This window comes from Orcinus orca, chromosome 4, assembly GCF_937001465.1.
Source record: "Orcinus orca chromosome 4, mOrcOrc1.1, whole genome shotgun sequence".
NCBI classification, from domain to species: Eukaryota; Metazoa; Chordata; class Mammalia; order Artiodactyla; family Delphinidae; genus Orcinus; species Orcinus orca.
Genome location: NC_064562.1, coordinates 4,567,226 through 4,586,851, shown reverse-complemented (window position 1 = coordinate 4,586,851; position 19,626 = coordinate 4,567,226). Strand labels below are relative to the sequence as shown.

At 38.9% G+C, this 19,626-nt stretch overlaps 1 protein-coding gene across 4 annotated transcripts in view; it reads right to left on the bottom strand.

The window, feature by feature from the left end:
* Window positions 1-10,807: 10,807 nt before the first annotated feature.
* Window positions 10,808-19,626, bottom strand: part of TMEM144 (transmembrane protein 144) — a 48,215-nt gene continuing 39,396 nt past the window's right edge. For all 4 annotated transcript variants that reach the window (XM_004266165.4, XM_049709039.1, XM_049709038.1 and 1 more), the window contains 2 exons: window positions 17,698-17,751; window positions 10,808-12,200 (listed from right to left, as the gene is read on the bottom strand). In XM_004266165.4, the coding sequence (XP_004266213.1) occupies window positions 12,117-12,200; window positions 17,698-17,751 (138 nt within the window). In that variant the 3' untranslated portion in view covers window positions 10,808-12,116. The remainder of the gene's footprint in view (window positions 12,201-17,697; window positions 17,752-19,626) is intronic.

The following is a 19,626-nucleotide window of genomic DNA, read 5'->3' as shown; positions in this document are numbered from 1 at the left end:
CTCTCTTTGTGTGACCAGCCTCTGGAACTTTGCTGTCTCACAGATTGTCTTCAGCACTCTGGCCAATAATGTGGCTTCGTAATAGATGAAGAAACCAAGGCTCAGGGAGGTTAATCAAATGGTCTAGTACTACAGCACTAGTAGGTGGCAGGATCGGGTTTTAGACTTTTGCCTCTCTGATATCGTAAGCAGCCTTTGGCAGGAAAGAGCTCTCTGCTGGAGGCCCCTTGGTCTTGTCACTAACCTTAAATGAGGCACCCCCACGCTCTACTCATCTCCGGCCCTAGCACACCTTTCAAAATCTTTTGATCACACAATACCTTGCCTAATTTGCTGGTTGTTTCCATAGATCAAAGAAGTAGAAATTGAGAATAAATAATTAATAGAGGACCAGATCCCTTCCCCAGCTTCAGTAACCTCATGAACAAGCTGTGTGAACAAGACAGCATCTAGAGAAAGATCACAAGAAGTCGGCAGCCTGTACACAGCGGGGGACGGCGACAGCTGTGACCCCCTAGCTCAGTGATTCACTGAGATCACTTCCCTTTTTGCTTTTAAAAACCTTCACGGCTGAACGGAATCTTCAGAGTTGTTGTTTTGCAGACAGTTGAGTCTGCCATCTCCCCAGACTGCCGGCGTTCTGATTTAAGGCAACTTTCCTGTCCACCAGCGTTTGCCTCTCTCCAGTATTGATTATAGTCTTGAATATGACTGCACAGGGCTTTTGATACCGACCAGGGTTCTTGGCCTCCCCCAATCAATAGAAATTGATCAGAGGCCAGACAAGAAATACAGGCAGGGCTATGAGAAGCTCGCGCACCACAACGCAGAGTAGCCCCCGCTCGCTGCAACTAGAGAAAGCCCAGGCGCAGCAATGAAGACCCAACGCAGCCACAAATAGATAAATAAGAAATAAATAAAATAAAGGCATGGATTCTGGAGTCAGACCAGCTGGGCTTGAATCCCGGCGCTCGCACTTACTAGCTGTATGCCCCTAGGTAAGTGCCTCTTTGTGCCTCAGTTGTTTAATCTGTAGAATGGAGAAACTGAGAGCAGCTATGTTAAAGACTTGCTGTGAGGATTGTGTGTTAATATGTGAAAGGCACTGGGACACAGATCGGTACATGGGTAAGCACTGAAGAAGTATTAATGACTATTGTACATGAATATGCTAGATGAACATGGCCACTTCAATTCAAAACCAACAAAAATATATTGAGTCTGTACTACATTTACTGAGCTTGACTCACACTCTGTAGTTTGCCCTGTGATCTTATTTTTTTCCCTCTTGCTTATAGATTTAGTAGGCCAATTACAAAACGTAGACTGACCCGTTCCCTAAGATGGGCAAATGGCTGAGAGCTGTGATGTCAAGTGTGACAACCACTAGCTATATGTGGCTATTAAAATTAATATTACTGGAAATGGAATAAAGTAAAAAATTCAGTTCCTTGGTCACATTAGCCACATTTCAAGAGCTCAATGGTCACATGTTGCTGGTGGCTACCATAATGGACAGTGCAAATACAAAGCATCTTCAACTTTGCAGAAAGTTCTTTTGCGTTGTTCTCATAGAGTTTGGTAGTGCGCCAGCTCTCTTGTTCCATTCTAACCTATAGCTAATATAAACAACTTCTAACTTACAAATGAGATGCACACTGGAAGTTCATTGGCAAGTTGGTGGGAACTTTGAATACAGGTCCCTATGGACCAATTATATTAAGATGATGGCAACATACATCCTATGAAGAGGTCAATGGCTACAAACATAAGGAAATATTCAGGCTCATTGAAAATGGAAATTATGACAATGAGCTTAGGTTTGATTATCCAACTGGAAAGATTAAAATAGTGTTCAGGGGCTTCCCTGGTGGCGCAGTGGTTGAGAGTCCGCCTGCCGATGCAGGGGACACGGGTTCGTGCCCCGTTCCGGGAGGATGCCACATGCCGCGGAGCGGCTGGGCTCGTGAGCCATGGCCGCTGAGCCTGCGCGTCCGGAGCCTGTGCTCCGCAATGGGGGAGGCCACAACAGTGAGAGGCCCGCGTACCGCAAAAAAAAAAAAAAAAAAAAAAAAAAATAGTGTTCAGGTTCAATGCTGGTAGATGTGCAGTGAAGCAAGAATTTGTGGGTGTATATTTTGGTAAAATTTATCTGTAAAGTAATTTGGCAATACATTTTAAAAGTCTTAAAATTGTTTGTACTCTTTGGCCCTATAATTCACTCTCCAGGACTTTAATATAAGAAAATAGATACTTCCAAGATCCAGCACAGAGGTTCTCATAACAGGATTAATTATAGTAACAGTTGGAAACAACCCAAGTGTTTTACAAGAGGGAGAGGGTTAGGTCAGTGATGACTTGGATATATTGGAATGCTGTATATCCATTAAAATGTTAATGTTAATTAAAATGTTCTCTTTTACCATAGGAAATACTCATGTAGAAATAAATGAAAAATAATATTTAATACTGCATAGCATGATTAAATAAAATATCCTTAGGAAACACTTGAAAATAAACTAAAATGTTAATAGTAATATCTAAGTTTTATGGGATGGTGTGTGATTTCTTTTTTAATATTCTTTTATACTTTTAAGTTGTCTACAGCAGGGGTCCCAAATATTTGTTTAAAGGCTATGAAAAAGACAATAAATAAGGTTGATTTAATAGGTATACACTGAATTTAATAGTCTGAGAACAGTTATGACACCTTATTTTCAAACATCATTAAGCATTTATAGAAATAAGATCCTATCTTAGCGCACAAAAAATTCTTCAGTATATTTTAATAAATAGAAAGAATATAGATTGCATTAATTATGTGAAAAATAGAAAGTAGAAAAATAAAAATTAAAATTTTTAACCACCTGGACATTTTTAAGTGCTGCCTTAATTATTCTTGTGTAAAGCAGGATACTGAAATTGATAGTACAGAATCCCTAGAAAATGAAAATAAAAACTCTAGATATCAAAAATTATGTGACTTGTCTAAAACCATATTTATAGAAAAATTAATAGGCCTAGGAACTTATACTTACTAAAAGAAGTAGAATAAAACATTGAATTAACCACTTAACTCAGATTAAAAATAAAGAGAATTAAAATGATTACAACAGATATATGAAAGATAAGTAGTAGAATTGATAAAACCAAGAACTGGTACTCCAAAACAATAATAATAAGATAGAAAATCACGCAGTAGCACAACCAAAATATTTATTTAAAAAATGTGCAAAGGTATTAGATGCTCTTGAATAGGAAGACTCAATATTTGAAATTTATATATTGAATTATTTGAATTGTTATTAAAATATAATTCAATATTTGAAGTAAATCTACAAATTCAGATGCTATCCAAACAAAATACAAACAGATGTTCATTGCTGTTATATGCGTTTGCTTGGAACTTGATAGACTTATTCTAAATTCATCCAGAAAATTAAGCATGCAAGAATAGCCTGGAATAACCTGAAAGAGAATAACAACAATAATGGACAAGCTAAACAATTTTAATATATGTTATTAAGACAGTAACTACAGCAGTTCCCTGGAGGCACAGTGGTTAGGAATCCGCCTGCCAATGCAGGGGAGACAGGTTCCATTGCTGGTCCGGGAAGATCCCACATGCCGCGGAGCATCTAAGCCCGTGCGCCACAACTGCCGAGCCTGTGCTCTAGAGCCCGTGAGCCACAACTACTGAGCCCACGAGCCACAACTACTGAGCCCATGCCTAGAGCCCGTGCTCTGCAACAAGAGAAGCCCCCACTCACCGTAACTAGAGAAAGCCCACGCCCAGCAACAAAGGCCCAACGCAGCCAAAAATAATATAAATAAATAAATAAAGGAAACTTACATTAAAAAACCCCCCAAAAACCAGTACATTACAACTCGGTGGTCCTAGCACAAAAAATGATTACAGGACCCACAGATTTATTCAAGTGCCTATAGGAATTTGGCATTCATTAAAAACATTTCAGAACACCAGAGAAAAGCAGAATGTTTCAACAAATGGGCTGGAATAAATACCAAGTTGTCTGTCATTCAACCCCTCCACCCCCAATAAAATGCACAAAATCCTATTGGAATATATTGTGAGAGTTAATTATATATATTTTCTTACCACCTATTTAAGAACTATGTCATATTTCCACATGAAAGCTGAAGGTTTTATTACTAAGACAACACCTATATGTGATTTTGGAATTTCAGACCTGAGGTCCTCAATAGGAAGCGTCACAAGATGATGTAAATGAAGAGACAGGATTCTAAATGACTTCTGTTGTGTAAATGAAGAGAAATTAAGAAGATTCTGGAAAATATCTCCGTTTCTGATCTGAGCATTTTAGACATGTCCAGCTTTCCTAGCTCCGTGGGACTTGTTTCACGGTAATTTTCCACTAGGCACTTAAGAGCTGAAACAGACATCAGGCTCATTTGCCACTCCATTTACGTCAAACAGTTCACCTTAGTAAGACATCGTTCTGTACCCAGGAAATAGGAACTGAGAACTCGCCTTCCACAAGCCAGTCTACCAGTGATGGGAAGACCCTTAAGAATCCATATTTAGAATCCATCCAGATACAGCGTAGGATTTCTTAATAGCCTATTGGGAAAACATTCCTGCCTCTTGGTTGCAAAAACTTCTTCAAAAATAGCAGGGCAAATAGTCCCAGGTCTTTGTGACCTAAAATGCCTAATGAAACCGAAGAATTATTAGAGCATCTTAGAGAAACCTGAGGCAATTCAGCCTGACGATTTAGTAATGACGGTTCTGTCACCGGCTCAGAGAATTACGAGACTTCTAGCTCAGTATTTGCTCGGCATTACTCACAGTGTTGGCAGCACGGGCTGCGAGAATTCTTCTAGGTCCTGAATATTCTAAGGCGACACACCCTTCTGTTTGAACAACTCTAGGTGTGGGTTCATTCTGTGATGTGTTCAACTTCTAGGAAACCAAATGATAAAGTCCAAATAATACAGCTGAAAAGGCGTGAAAACTTACAGACTGAAAAGCAGACGTCACACTGGGGATTCGACTGATACATGTAAGACATAAGGCAGATAGTAGTTTTCTTTCCTAGTGCATATTTTCTAAATCCACTGATGGGGGCTTCCCTGGTGGCGCAGTGGTTGAGAGTCCGCCTGCCGATGCAGGGGACACGGGTTCGTGCCCCGGTCCGGGAAGATCCCACATGCCGCGGAGCGGCTGGGCCCGTGAGCCATGGCCGCTGAGCCTGCACGTCCGGAGCCTGTGCTCCGCAACGGGAGAGACCACAGCAGTGAGAGGCCCGTGTACCGCAAAAAAAAAAAAAAAAAAATCCATTGATGGCAAATTATAGTCATTTCCGAAGAGAGGTGCAGGGCAGGGCAAGGCAGGGCAGGGCAAGGCAAGGCAAGGCAAGGCAAGGCAGGGCAGGGGTGGGGACGGGGAAGAGTGAGGAAGCTCAAACTTAAAAAAACAAAGTTTACATGTTTTAACATAAAGACTATCACAACTAAGCCTATACTGCCTCCTGGTGGTCAAATATGAAAATGTATTTCTTCAGATGAATTAAATGAATGGTTATTTAGCATACGTCAAAATAACTAAAGGTAGAGCAACCAAGTGCCTCAGTTTGTATGAATATCCCATTTTCACTAACTCACTTGACTACATTTCCCCTAGTTATTAAGGTTGAATGGCTCTTTTTTGGAGAGGTCCCAATTCTACACTTTTCTAAACTGTAAGTAGTAAATTGTATTGGATAATACCACTTATATACTTGGGATTTAGGTATTTATATATGTTACAATTTATGCAGAAATAATAAAGAATATTTTCCTCGATCTGTTGCACTACTTCATCTTAAAAAGTAGACAGTTAATTATTTAATGCCTTAAATAATTTTACCATGCATATTTATCAGGCATATTAAAATGAATATTTTAGGAACACAGACATGTACATTATTATCACGGTATATCAGGCTATAGTCTCTTAAGCCAGCAATCATACCTAGTGCTCTGCGTGGTTACTCTGGTCAGATAATTTTTCTGATTGACAATTTTAAATTTCTCAAACTTGAACTTTACTACTTGCACAATAAAAACTATTTCTTTAAAAACAAAAATATGAACTCCAGGGGAATCAAATGATCTGCCCACAGTTTCACTGCTGGTAGTATGTAGGGGCCCTAACACCAGTGATTTTCTCTATAGTCTTCAAAGTATGATATATTTCCTGTTACTAACAAAAATGAAACGTTTCCTCTGAACCTGCTTTTCATTACAATGTACTGTTCCTATTTGCTTTCAGTCGCATCTCAGATGCTAATCCCCTTGGAGTGAGTACTCAGGTGTGAGGCTTTAGACATCCTGTGAGGTCTTAGTTCTCCGACCAGGGATTGCACTGGAAGCATGGAGTCTTTTTTTTTTGCGGGGGAGGGGGGTGTATAGTTGCTTTACACTGCTGTGTCAGTTTCTGCCGTACAGCAAAGTGAATCAGTTATACGTATACATATATCCCCTCTTATTTAGATTTCCTTCCCGTTTAGGTCGCCACAGAGTACCGAGTACAGTTCCCTGTGCTCTACAGTAGATTCTCATTAGTTATCTATTTTATACATAGTAGTGCATATATGTCAGTCCCAATCTCCCAATCCACCCCACCCTCCCCTTCCCCCTTGCAGAGTCTTAACCAGTGGACCACCAGGGAAGTCCTCAAAAGAGCTGTTCTTGGGTGTCTTTCCCCAGCATGTCAGTGGGGTCATTAGTGGGTGTCCACTCTTCACTGGGGCTGTAAGACAGATGAAGAAGCTTCTCTGTAGATGTTTATACACTGAAAACCAGTGGAGAGCTGTCTGCAAGATCAGAAAAGGGCAACTCCCCCTTGCTCTTTGCTGGTTTCCATTCCTCATACAGCAGACATTGTTAGGAGCTGCTGTGAAGAAGCATCAGTTCAGTCCACACACACCGACCTTCTCTTACCCATGGCCTATCACCCAGCAAATTTCACAAATTGCCTCAATAAAAGTAAACCTCAAAGCTTCCCCAAAGCTTCCTTCTCTTACTATATCATATTTTGTACCAAATAGAAACACTATTTCGAACATAGTCTTACCATGTTTTCCTCCATCAAAATTTATGGAATTTTATCACTTACTAAAACGTTTTATATATTTAAAAAATTTATTGTGAATGAACTGACCACCAAGCTCATAATGCTGTGACCAGTCAAGTCAATGACAACTTACCCTCTTCCTTTGTATTTCAGCAGCTCTGTGTCAGGTTTCAGCTGAAAGACGCATTACACACATGGAGAGAATCTATTGAGTTTCCTTTTTCAGACTGTGCACAAATTTCTTAAAAGGCTGAACCATGTTTTTTACACGCTTCCACATGTTTACTTCTATAGAGCTTAATTTGACTTCAAGATAAGTGAGTGAAATTCGAATTAATGTCAGATCAGGTATGATCCAGAGGAGAACCTCTTAAGAATTGCATGTTCTTTTGTGTGTTTATAACAAACATGTTTTTACTAGAGTCTTAGACACATCATGAAAATCTCCACATGATAGTATTACCAAACAGTGTATTCAAGTGTTTAAATTTGCTTCACTAGATCTTCTTGCAAAATCTCCATTTGGAAATTGGAATTTTTGTTGGTTTGTTTTCATGGGACCCTGTCAACATGAATTGTGTTAGAGATTTTATACTGGAGAAAGAATCAGTCTGCATAATCTGAAGTGAAAATAGACTTGGCCACCAGGCAGAGATGATTCGATGTGTGGAAGTTACGTGGTTTGAGCCAAAAAAGGTAATATGATGCTCAGTCATTATTACTGTTATTTTTTGCCAAAAATTCCACGTAAACAGGATGGTTTCAAACCTTTCATTTTTTTCTCCTAAAAATCTTCAGAAAATTAAGTGGATACCTATTCTTTTATATCTTCTCTCTTTCCTCTAGGAGTAGAAGACAATATTCTTTTTTATTTTGTAATAACCTAGTACTTTGAAATCTTTTAGATAGCAAGGTATAAGCCACAAATAGAAAAACTTTAGAACACAAGTGTGATAAGAATCACCAAGAGTACTTGTAAAAAATGCAAATTCATACTTTCCAGCCCCAGAGATTATAATCCATTAGGTCATTGTAAGAAACCCAAGAACAGGCGTTTTTTTTCAACATGTAGAAAATGGAGGTCATCTAGTTTAAGCAGTTTAATATCTTACAGCTCCTCAAAAGAGAACATTATAGAGTGGGGATGGACTCAAAGGGTAGCTAAGAATTCTTCTTAACCACACTATTAATTTAAAATGGTGACTTTCTGGAACATGACACATCACACACTTAAATGTAACAATTCCAAATGTTAATCATTTCTGCTTTAGTTGTTATTTTGCTTTCTTCCACTAGGGAGAACGATTGAGAATGCATTATAATTGTTTCAGATCAGTAAAAATTGTTTGAAAATGGCTAGAAGATGAAAGAAATCAGATATGAAGGGTACATTGTATATGATCCCATTTATATGAAATGTTAGAATAGGCAAAAGTAATCTAGAACGACAGAAAACAGATCACCGGTTAGCTACAAAGAGGCAGAAGGGAACTTTTTGGGTTGTTGGAAATGTTCTGTATCTAGGGTGTAGTGGTGGTTACATGAATATATATTTGCTGAAGCTCATAGCACTGTTCACTTAAAATGGGAGAATTTTATTGGATGCAAATTATACCTCTTAAAGTTGATTAAAATAGACTACAAGGTATTTGTGAGTTTTTGTTGTTGTTTAATGAGGCCAAATTTCTGCAACAACTATATTAGGTAGCTCACAGAATCTCCCGCAGGACCATGGAATTGGGCTTGGAGGCTCCATGGTCAGAAAAACCCTTAGATCCTACCACAGGGAGGCTAGGAAAGCGAGTTTCTGGCTTCCACCTTTAGGAGGTGGGACTCCCACACTGGAAAATTTCCCAGTTTTGTCCTGATCTTTGTGTTTTTAGTTTGTGTGTTCGTGTGTGTGTATTCTTGCTTTGATATTTTAAACAGTACCTAGTTTGAATTACTTTAACATTTAGACATATGCTTCAGAGATTTTCTGCCGTTGATTCTTTAAGACATATTAAAGAACACATAGATGAATTCATTGCCATAAAAATTAGAGTATTACAGGTAATGCTCAAGGTCACCTTGACCTAGTGTCACCATTTTATTCTCACTATTATGAGTTCGGTACATATGTTTTTCTAATATGTTGCATACATATGGATTCACAGAAAATGTACATAGTTCTTTGATTTTTAAAAATTTATTTAAATGGTATCACACCGTGCACACATCTCTACAACTCACCTTTTTTGACTCAATGTGTTTTTCAGAAGCTCTCCCAATAGTGATACGTACAAGGCTAGTAGGTAGCAACTCTATAAGTACAAATAAATCAGTATAACAGGACCAAAAGGAGGTTTGGTAGCTCAGGGGAAAGTCTGTACTATTAATTCTTTAAAACTCGTTAGAGATTTTTGGTAATCAGGCATTTTTCTTCTGATAGTAGAAAATTACCACAATCTGGAAGCCAGCTTCATTGGGGGCTATGCCCTCCTAAGGTACTGCCCTCTGAACGCAGAGACAGAGAGCCAAGCCACAAGGAATGCATACACAAGAATCTGACCACACTAGACAAGGAAAAAGGAAACCCCCAAACTTTAAGAACCGTGGGCATTAACTTCCTAAGGTAAGCGAAGGGAATGGAGATTTGGAAATTGCCCATTTAGACTTACCTCTACATAAAAAGTTGTTTGTTTGGTAAGCCTTTTGAAAAAGCTTGTTCTCTCCCACACTACTGTCCTAACATTATAGGCACTATCTGGTAGCAGTAACTGTAGAGTGGTAATAAGATTTTTTTTCTTTTCATTTTTCCTCTGCAATTGCTTTACTTCACATTTAAAATTTTGCATACAAACTGGCAACCTCAGCTAAAGAATAATTCAATGCCATTAATATAAAATTTTTAAATATATTTAAACAAGAAAAATAGCTTCGTATCATGTCAGTTGATTCAAAGATATCAACACTTTAGGTTAAAATTAAAATGAATTTTTGGAAGATGTTACAATCAACTATTTATTTATATTCACATTTCAACAATTAAACAGGGACTCCAGGATCATTTTTAAATTGAGCTCATAGAGAGGCATAAGGAGTTGTTTGAGTGTGGATGGTGGTGAGAGGAGTAGCTCTTACAAAGTATTCTCCAGACACAGGCTTTCTTTCTCAAACAAGACATATTACAATAGCTAAGAATTAGAGGGACTTCCCTGGTGGCACAGTGGTTAGGAATCCGCCTGCCAGTGCAGGGGACACGGGTTCAAGCCCTGGCCCGGGAAGATCCCACACGCCGCAGAGCACCTAAGCCCGTGTGCCACAACTACTGAGCCCTCGCTCTCGAGCCCGCGAGCCACAGCTACTGAGCCCGCGTGCCTAGAGCCCGTGCTCCGCAACAAGAGAAGCCACCGCGATAAGAAGCCTGTGCACCGCAATGAATAGTAGCCCCCGCTTGCCGCAACTAGAGAAAAGCCCGCGCAGCAGCGAAGACCCAGTGCGGCCAAAAGTGAATTAAAAAAAAAGAATTATATATTTGCCAAGCACCAGACACTCACGAAAATACTTCACAGATTTTCACTAATTTGAACATCCCAGTAACCATGTGAGATGGATGTTACCCTTATCTCCAGTTTACAGATGGGGAATCTGATACAGGGGGTGCAGGACCTTTATCCAAAGTCACACAATTAAGATGAAGCAGAGGCGGGATTTGAACCCATACAGATTAACTAGGGAGTCACACACCTTCTGCCTGTCCTAGCAACAAAGTAAAGTGCTTCTAGGAGAGGCAGTGGGTGAAATTGACACAGCACTCTTCCAGGTTTTTTTTTTTTTTTTTGTGGTACGCGGGCCTCTCACTGTTGTGGCCTCTCCCGTTGCGGAGCACAGGCTCCGGACGCGCAGGCTCAGCGGCCATGGCTCACGGGCCCAGCCGCTCCGCGGCACATGGGATCTTCCCGGACCGAGGCACGAACCCGTGTCCCCTGCATCGGCAGGCGGACTCTCAACCACTGCGCCACCAGGGTAGCCCTCTTCCAGGTTTTTTAATTCGACTATTTTGACAGTTTGGGAACCACGGTGATAAACATTGTACTAGCAGTTCCATTTCAGTTTTCTTAAAGAACACTATCATTTTCTGTGATTTTCTTTTACCTGGTGGAAACCGCCAGTTAAAACAGGAAGAAAACCACCGGTTACAAGAGGGATTTTAGAAAAGTATATTTCAGAAAAAAAAATTAAATTGTACATCTAAAGGAGTGTGTTGGTCCCTTAAAATTCTCACTCCGATAAGCTAGACTCTCACTTCACCAATTCTAGAATCTCCTCCCAATTTGGAGTAGTACATACATATATGCATGTGTATTCATGTGTGTACTTGTTTATGTATGTATATGTGTTACACACATTCTCAACGGTGGAAGTTTTTGTTCTCTGAGGATGGATTTTGTCTGGAGATAATCAAAAGGCACTTTGAACTAAGTCAGGTGGGTGATGGAGAACTGGGCAACATTAATTTGAGGTTAAAATAAGTCTGGGCTAAAAATAATGAAATGGCCCTTTTCACATTCTGTTACCAACTCTGACATTTACTTTTTCTCACAAAGGCCCCAGATATCTTTGGATTCTAATTCCACTATAAGTCTTCTTCCCACTCCTCCCCAAACATTTTTATGCCTCTCTTCACTAATGAGGTTCATATGTTGGAAATTTGGACATGTACCAAGTTCTTTGTATGCGAAATCCACACGGTTTTCTAGATTATGCACCAGTAAGTACATATTGTCGTTAAAGCAGCATCCTTAGATGTAATGCTTCATAAATAGTTCATTAGAAGAATTTCTCATTTTTATGCTCGACTGAAAGTGTTTTCCTTCATTCTCACATTTGTGGGGGGAAAAAAATCATTTACCCTAATCCGGGATGGTTGGAGATCCATTTGCTGTATGAACATGAACCTTGTTCTCAGCACAGTCTCTGTGTCCAGGACAGACGTGTTCTCAAGCACTGCTGCCATCTGCTGGCCTTGTGGTTGTTAGATTTTAGAAAAAGCTGTGCATAAGGCTCCAGCCAAGATGATGCAAAATGCAAGTATCATCAGCAGGTAGTTTTGTCGACCCTAAGTAATAAAAATGAATAAACTGTCATTAAGAAAACCTGAACCAAATATGCAAAAAGCACAGACTCTCAACATTGCTGTGGACCTTAGTAACCATCTGGTCTACCTCCTGTATGTTTTTTGCTCCCCCCTCTGCCTGATCTTCCTGACTCTCTGGAAACCCCGCAGATCCTCCATCCTTTAACCGTTCAGTAAACACATGTGCGCTCCCACTATGCATCCACACTTGCTGGGGTTAAAACGGTGAACAAAAACGTGCCCCTATTCAGTTACTCACATAATATGGGAGACAGAAATGAATAAAATCATTACAGAAAGGCTTGTTAAAAGACAGAGAGAGGCTAATAAGCAAACGCCCAAGGCTGTTTGTGTGTTACCAAGGAATCTTAAGGTGGGAGGTTTGAGGTTGAGTTGAGCTTCTAAGTATCAATGAACTGAATAGGGAAGGAGGGCAGCTGGTAGAGATCCTGGGTGGAAGGAATGTGTGTGCCGAGCTCTGCTGCAAGAGAAACATGGTACTCGCCAGGGATTAAGAGAAGGTCCAAGAGGCTACAGCAGTGAGTTAGGTGGAGCTCGATGAGGTTGGAAGCTATGGGCCTGAGCACACAGGCATCTCAGAGGCCATGCTCTACTTTTGGTTTTATTTTTCCAAGCAGTGGGAAAACATCGGAGGAATGGGCAGAGCTGGGTGTGGTGAAAAGATGGGATTTGCATTTTGTAAAGCCCATGCTTTTGCAGATGGTGAACAGATTGGAGGGAGCCAGAAGGGATGCAAGGGGACCAATGAGAAGGTGATTGCAGTCCTCCTGGGCAGAAACGATGCAGTGAAGACAGAGAGACAGAGACCAGTCTAAAGGGCAAGGGAAAAACAGAGATGGAGTTTACTCGCCCAGCTATGTTGTTTTAAAGATGGAAGCACGGAGGACCACTTCCCACTGCAGCCAGTCCCTCTGTACCTTAACAAAGAAATACCGTCTTGTGCGCAGTAGAAATATTGTATTTCTCATAAGTTCCATCTCTAGGGGTACGGATAGATCAATTCTAATCTCTCTTCCACAAGATAAACCCTCAAACATTGAAAAATAAAAGTCTTTTATCCCTGAAGCATCTTTTTCCCTGGTCAATATTTTAGCTCCTTTGACTATCTTTCAAATGGAACGGTCTCAAGCTCCCGCACGGTCCTGGATGTTTCCTTCTGAATGATTGCCAGGCTGTCTATATAGCTCTTTAAATATAGACCCAATACTTTGAGGCAAGTAATATAGGGTCTCAATTACACTGAGATCTCCTGATAGGCAAATCATATGATACTATTACCAACTTTTTTTTAAGATTAATGACAATTAATATATAGTCAAAAAGGTATATCCCCTTTTTTTTCATCTTAATAAACAGTTGGGTTAAAGTGGGTGATTTTGCGTCTGTTTGATGACCACAGTGGTCTTTGCAAGTTGGGTTGGGCTGGTTGAATTACCTGATTCACTGTCAGCACCAACCCTACCAGAAGTCACTCTAATTCAAGCTCTACAAGTGAAAGACAGCACAGATCCTTGCCAGGCACAGGGCAGCCTATTTACACACACACACACACACACACACACACACACACACACACACACACACACACTCCTGCATGAAGGCGTTAAGGGTCCCTGACATCTTTTTCTTAGTCTTAAAGATTGCAGCCTTTGCCTAGATGCCAGTATTGGTGCAGAGTGGGCGCTCAATAAATATTTGTTCAAAGAATCAATACACTCGGGCAATTTCCAAATGTGCTTTGTAAATTAGCCAATTGATGCAATCACTGAAATAAAGAACAATGTATGGGGCCTCACTTATCAGCACTTTACCACCTAATTATGTGAACACCTCATAAGCTCTCTATCTTATTGTCTATGTAGACAGAAGAACAATGTCCTTAGGGGGTAAAATTTTTTCCCTTTTAAGGTTAAGAATCTGTCCAAACTGCCTAGTGTCCTAGATAAAAAGACTGATTATATTTGGGCAAAACAGTTTTCCTTTGTCCAAGGTGAATGTTGACTCTTAGAAAGATCATGCTAACATTCCTTCCCGAAGCAAAGAAAAGTGTTTAACTTGGATTTCTGAGACAGCTGCTAAAATGACAAATCATCTCATTCTTTATCTGGGCGTTGCTATGGACCTGTAAATTGCTGTGGTAACAATCCCCTACATTGGGATTTCTGTGAACACACAGACTAAAATATGTTGCTAAAAATATGATGTCTGTCTAGTTTACAATAGCTAAATATAAGATTCTAAAACAAACTTCCCAAAGAAGAACAGATACCAGATATAAAAGAAGGTCTCAAGGGCAAAGCAGACAAACAGAGCACTGATGTCATTAAAATGAAATAAAATCGTTAAACTCTTTCACTCAAAAAGTGCTTGGATCTCCCATTAAGTCCTTATTGCTCCAGGCTGTAGACTTTTAAATACGTGTCTTTGAGGACTGCTTCAAGACATAGCTGATAGGACCTATGAGTCATAAAGGTAACCGTCTTGGTTTTGTTTTGCTCTACGGTTTTATCTTCTTTTTAAGAAAAATAATTTTAAAAATTCAGATAGAATTTTGGTATCACTGTCTAGTTGATAACTCTTTGTTAAACTCGTTGGCATGGGAAGTATTTAAAACTTTCCTTTAAAGTTGCTGTCAAGAGGCAACTCAGTATCTGCATTGAACAAGTATCGCTGGACACACCTTAAGTTCTGTTTGTAGACAGATTTGTAAGGCTTTTTAAACTAGAGTTAAGAGGTCAGCAAAACTCGCTGTGCTTTCAGCTTTGCCCTCTCTCTATTTTTACTTACATACTTGGCCAAACTTTTGCACTCACTCTCAAATCTGCAGATCAAACACACTGGGATTTTATCTGAATTACACTGAATGTAATTGGGGGTGCTGCCTAAACCACAGTGAGCCGTCCCATCAGGGACATATGAGTCTCCTATTTGCTCTGATAGCCTTTTATGTTTTGTAGTAAACTTCTGCAGTAGAGGAAAAGATTTTATAAATCCAGCACGTTTCTTGTTAATTATTTTCTTTTATTTTTATAATTTTTTGTAGGTATTAATAGCATTTATTTTCCTCTTTTTAATTGGTTCTTGGTGACATATTGGAAAGCTATTGATTGAATATTTATCCTATATTTCAGTGCCTTAGTAAATGATCTTATTGGGTCTCTAGATTTTCAGCTGATACTCTTAAATTTTTAAAGAAGAGAATGTTATATGCAAATGACAATTTTCTCTCCTCTATCTAGTCCTCTTATTTCTTAATTTTATCTTATCACACTGGCTAGGATCTCCAGAAAATACTGAATAATAGCAATGATGGAGAATCTATGACTTCCAACTTACAGAGAACTCTTATTTTTTTCAGTTCTATTGAGATAGAGTTGACAGAGAACTCTTACGTTTCACCTTAGTTACATATTTGCTATTGTTTTTTGATAGACGTCTTGTATCAACTAAAGCTTCCTCCTATTTGTAAGAGGTTTCTACTATTGTAAGAGGCTGTTTTCTTAATTAAAAACTGGTTTTTAATTTTAGTAAGTGCCTTTTGAATATATATTGTCACAGAGTTTCTTTCTGTTTATCTAATAGTATAATAAATTACATTAATTAACTTGCATATTATGAACCATCCTCGCATTCCTGAATTAAACCCTACTTGGTCATGTTTTATCATTTTTAAAAGTTCCTCCTCTATTTGGCCTGAGCTGATTTTTTAAGAGGTGTCTTAAAAAAACATTTCTTTGAATGTGCTTAGTGTCTTTTTAGAGGACTCTGAAGAATTAACACGAGGCCCAATGGTTAGGGATTCTCTCTCTCAAGGGAGTTCTTGTATCTAGGGAAGAAGACTTTAAATTCAGTATCATTATTACTGTGGTAGTGACTAAAATAATTTTTAAATGCTTCATAATAAATCTATTCTTAGTTTGTGCTTATTTATATCTATAGTTGCAAATAAGCTATGGTTACTTACTTGTTCTTTTCTAAGGCTTCAGAGTGTTATACTGTATAATACCCAATTCTATAGAAATCATTATCCTTCATGAGGCAGATGAAATATTTGCAAAGAGATTTACAGCATGCCTTAGGCATAGAATTACTTTCTGTGGAAAGCAACCCTAACTAAAATAAGTAAGAAACATGTGCACAAAAGTAACTTATGGGTCTATAAATGTTTTAAATTGTCTTGTAAATTTAAAAACACAAAAATTAAGACCATGATCCAAATACCTTCTAAACAAATTTGTTACTTCTTCAATCTGAAAATCTTACTTGTATTAACATCTTATGGCTTTCTAAGTCAAAACATTTCACTTGGAATGAATGAAATGATGTTTTAAATGTAAAGCTGGATAATCATTTTAAGAATTATCCAGTGACATGTTCACTTTATGGCTCCCAGAGATTAGCAACATCAGACCTTCTTAGAAATAGGAATTATTTGCTGCTTATTAAGACAAAAAGTATTATATCTATGATGCCTTGACAGTGTCTCTAGTTTATATATTTTTTTAGTAAAAACTATTACAAAATACTATTCACATAGATTGCTCAACTGAAGACTTTTTCCACAAATAAAGGTAAAGGGGAAAAATCCTAAAACAATTTTTAATGAGAATACACACACACATCCTAGAACTATTTGATAAATGCAATTTTAAGTCCACACCATTGGGGGCTTCCCTGTTGGTGCAATGGTTAGGAATCCACCTGCCAGTGCAGGGGACATGGGTTCAAGCCCTGGTCCAGGAAGATCCCACACGCCACGGAGCAACTAAGCCCATGTGCCACAACTGCTGAGCTCCCGTTCCACAACTACTGAAGCCTGTGCACCTAGAGCCTGTGCTCCACAACAAAAGAAGCCACCACAATGAGAAGCCCACGCACCACAACGAAGAGTAGCCCCCGCTTGCCACAACTAGAGAAAGCCCGCGCACAGCAGCAAAGACCCAGCACAGCCAAATAAATTAAAAAAAAAAAATGTCAGCACCATTTACCCTCAAGAGGGAAGAGGTAGTTGTCACCTGTTACCACACTGTTTTCCTGTAAAGCTTGTGGTTGGACATGGAAGACCTTGGGAGGCATGAGAGCCAACAGAAAATCTATTCCCAAATTCCATTTGCCTCAGGGATATTTTAATCTTTGGGATAAAAAATATTTCATCTTATTTATCTACCATATTTTACAATAGATAAAATTTCCCCTCTATCATATTTTATTGGATTATTTAACCAAAATCTCTTACAGGAAAATAAAGTCAACTAAAGCATTTTTCCCTGAAGTTGGGGTGGAGAAAAACATGTTCATAATAATTGTCACATCATTAATATCTTCTTTCCTAGTTAGAGATGATAGCACTTTGAACATCTGACCTGTCAAATTCATTCATGTTGCATGCAATTTTCAGAAAATAACACATAGTATTAAATACCCTTCTCAACTGGACCTGCACCTTTCGTGTACATACCTGTATTTCCTTAAACATGAAGACACCCCACATTGCAGCTATAAATCCTGGACCCTTAAAAAAAAATAAGAACTTTATTTAAATTGGTTATTTTTCTGTGACTGTACTCTACACAAATACAGTAAGGTGGAGAGCTGATCTGACACTTTCCTCAAATAAACTTCTATTGTAAAAATATAACAATATTGTCAGGAAAAACTGTTCATAATCTCAATCTGAGCTCACCATTGAGTTAAACTAAGTAGCGTTAGGGGAAAAAATGAAGACTTTTTTCCTTTTTTTTCTCTATGGTTTTCATTTTTATTATTTTGATGATGCTATAATATTTTATGCCATACAATGTGTTTCTTTAATGTGATTTATAATAAAATATTTTAATAAGCAAATAGTTTTTTTTTCTAGTGAACTAGTTCCTTAGGATTCTAGAAATGGGCTTAAGAGGAAAACGTGTATGAATAAACTTATAACTTCCTTTGGCATTAGATAATATCATAACTAAAGAAATTTTAGTGTGTTCTTTTGGACCTGAAAAATAATGTGCATATGGGAGCAGCATGGACTTTAAGGTTCTCTTTAGCTGATATTACTGCACAGTAATCAGCTATGTCTCACATTATGCTCTAGTGAATGCTACAGATAGTATTATGGGAAGACGGGAAAACCGTGTAAGGAAAAATAAACGACAGGTTAGTGAGCAGGAGACAAAGACAGGAATGAGATAATACAGCACAAAAGAGAAGAAATGAGATGGAGAAAGGAAGATTCTGAAAACTGAAATAGCTGAAAACTTGAAGCTATTAAAGTTTATTAATTTTTTTCACCGAGAAAGGAAAACATTGGAATTTAGATTAATTGCAGTCTTTGTGTAGAAGGTGTACTGTATCAGCATTTTGACGATTCCTTTTCAAACCCTGCACACGCTCTGGAAGAGTTTCAAATAAACAATCCCAGCCTGTTTTCCCCTCCGCCACTCCAACTGTCTTCATGACTGGTTCAGCAAAGCTGGACTCCACTCCTGGCAGGTGAGCAAAGCAATAGGAACACACTACTCTCTGTTTATTGGGATCTGGAAAAGTCAAGATCAAAAGAGCCAGAGAAATAGGTCAAAGGAACTGTCTTCTACCAATGACGCATGGTCCTAAGCCTCAAAATCCAAACCGAACAAGAAGCACCTGGGCCCTTTCGCAGATTCATAGTGACCTGGGGCAGGATGGGAGGAAATGATAGAATAGGGTGTAAATATTAATGCTGTCATGACAATCACTCAAGAATTTTATCCTCTTTAATCCCTTCAGAGTACGTGGGAGAAGACAATACCAAGAGGTACCAAGCAGAAGTCTAAGTGTGCGCGGACCCTGGTTTGGCAAAGGACGGTCAACGGAGAAGGGCATCTTAAATAAGAGTCACAGCTGTCCTGGCACTGGGATTGCGTCGTTTTCTATTGTAAACGAGTACAAATTACACATTTATAAGTCAGCCTTGGAAAAGAAGGTGAGCTTGAGCCATCTGGAGAAGCTCCACCTTCCTGAGAAGCTGATTCGGCTGTTCAATTCCTTGAGGAAGACCGGGACCACAGGTACCCAGCCCGCTGTCCTGCTACGTGGGCTGTTCTCCTTTCTTTCTCTTTTCCTTTTCTTTTTTTCTTTTTAATGGAATATTTGCCAATAAACAATGTAGATGCTGCTTTCAAGGAACTCTCAGTCTAGTCACCAATGGGTCCTAAGAATGGAAATACATGTCCTAGGGTAAAAGGGTATGCTGCTGGGACTTGAAAAACGTACTCTTGATGAAACAAGACTGACCGTATTCATAATTGTTAAAGCTGGGTGTCTTTGAAATTTTCCAGCAAAAAAAGTTAAAATTAAAACCAGTCTAGCTCTACCATGAAAATAAAATAAAGAAGAAGGTAAGATCCTGAAGGGCAGGGCC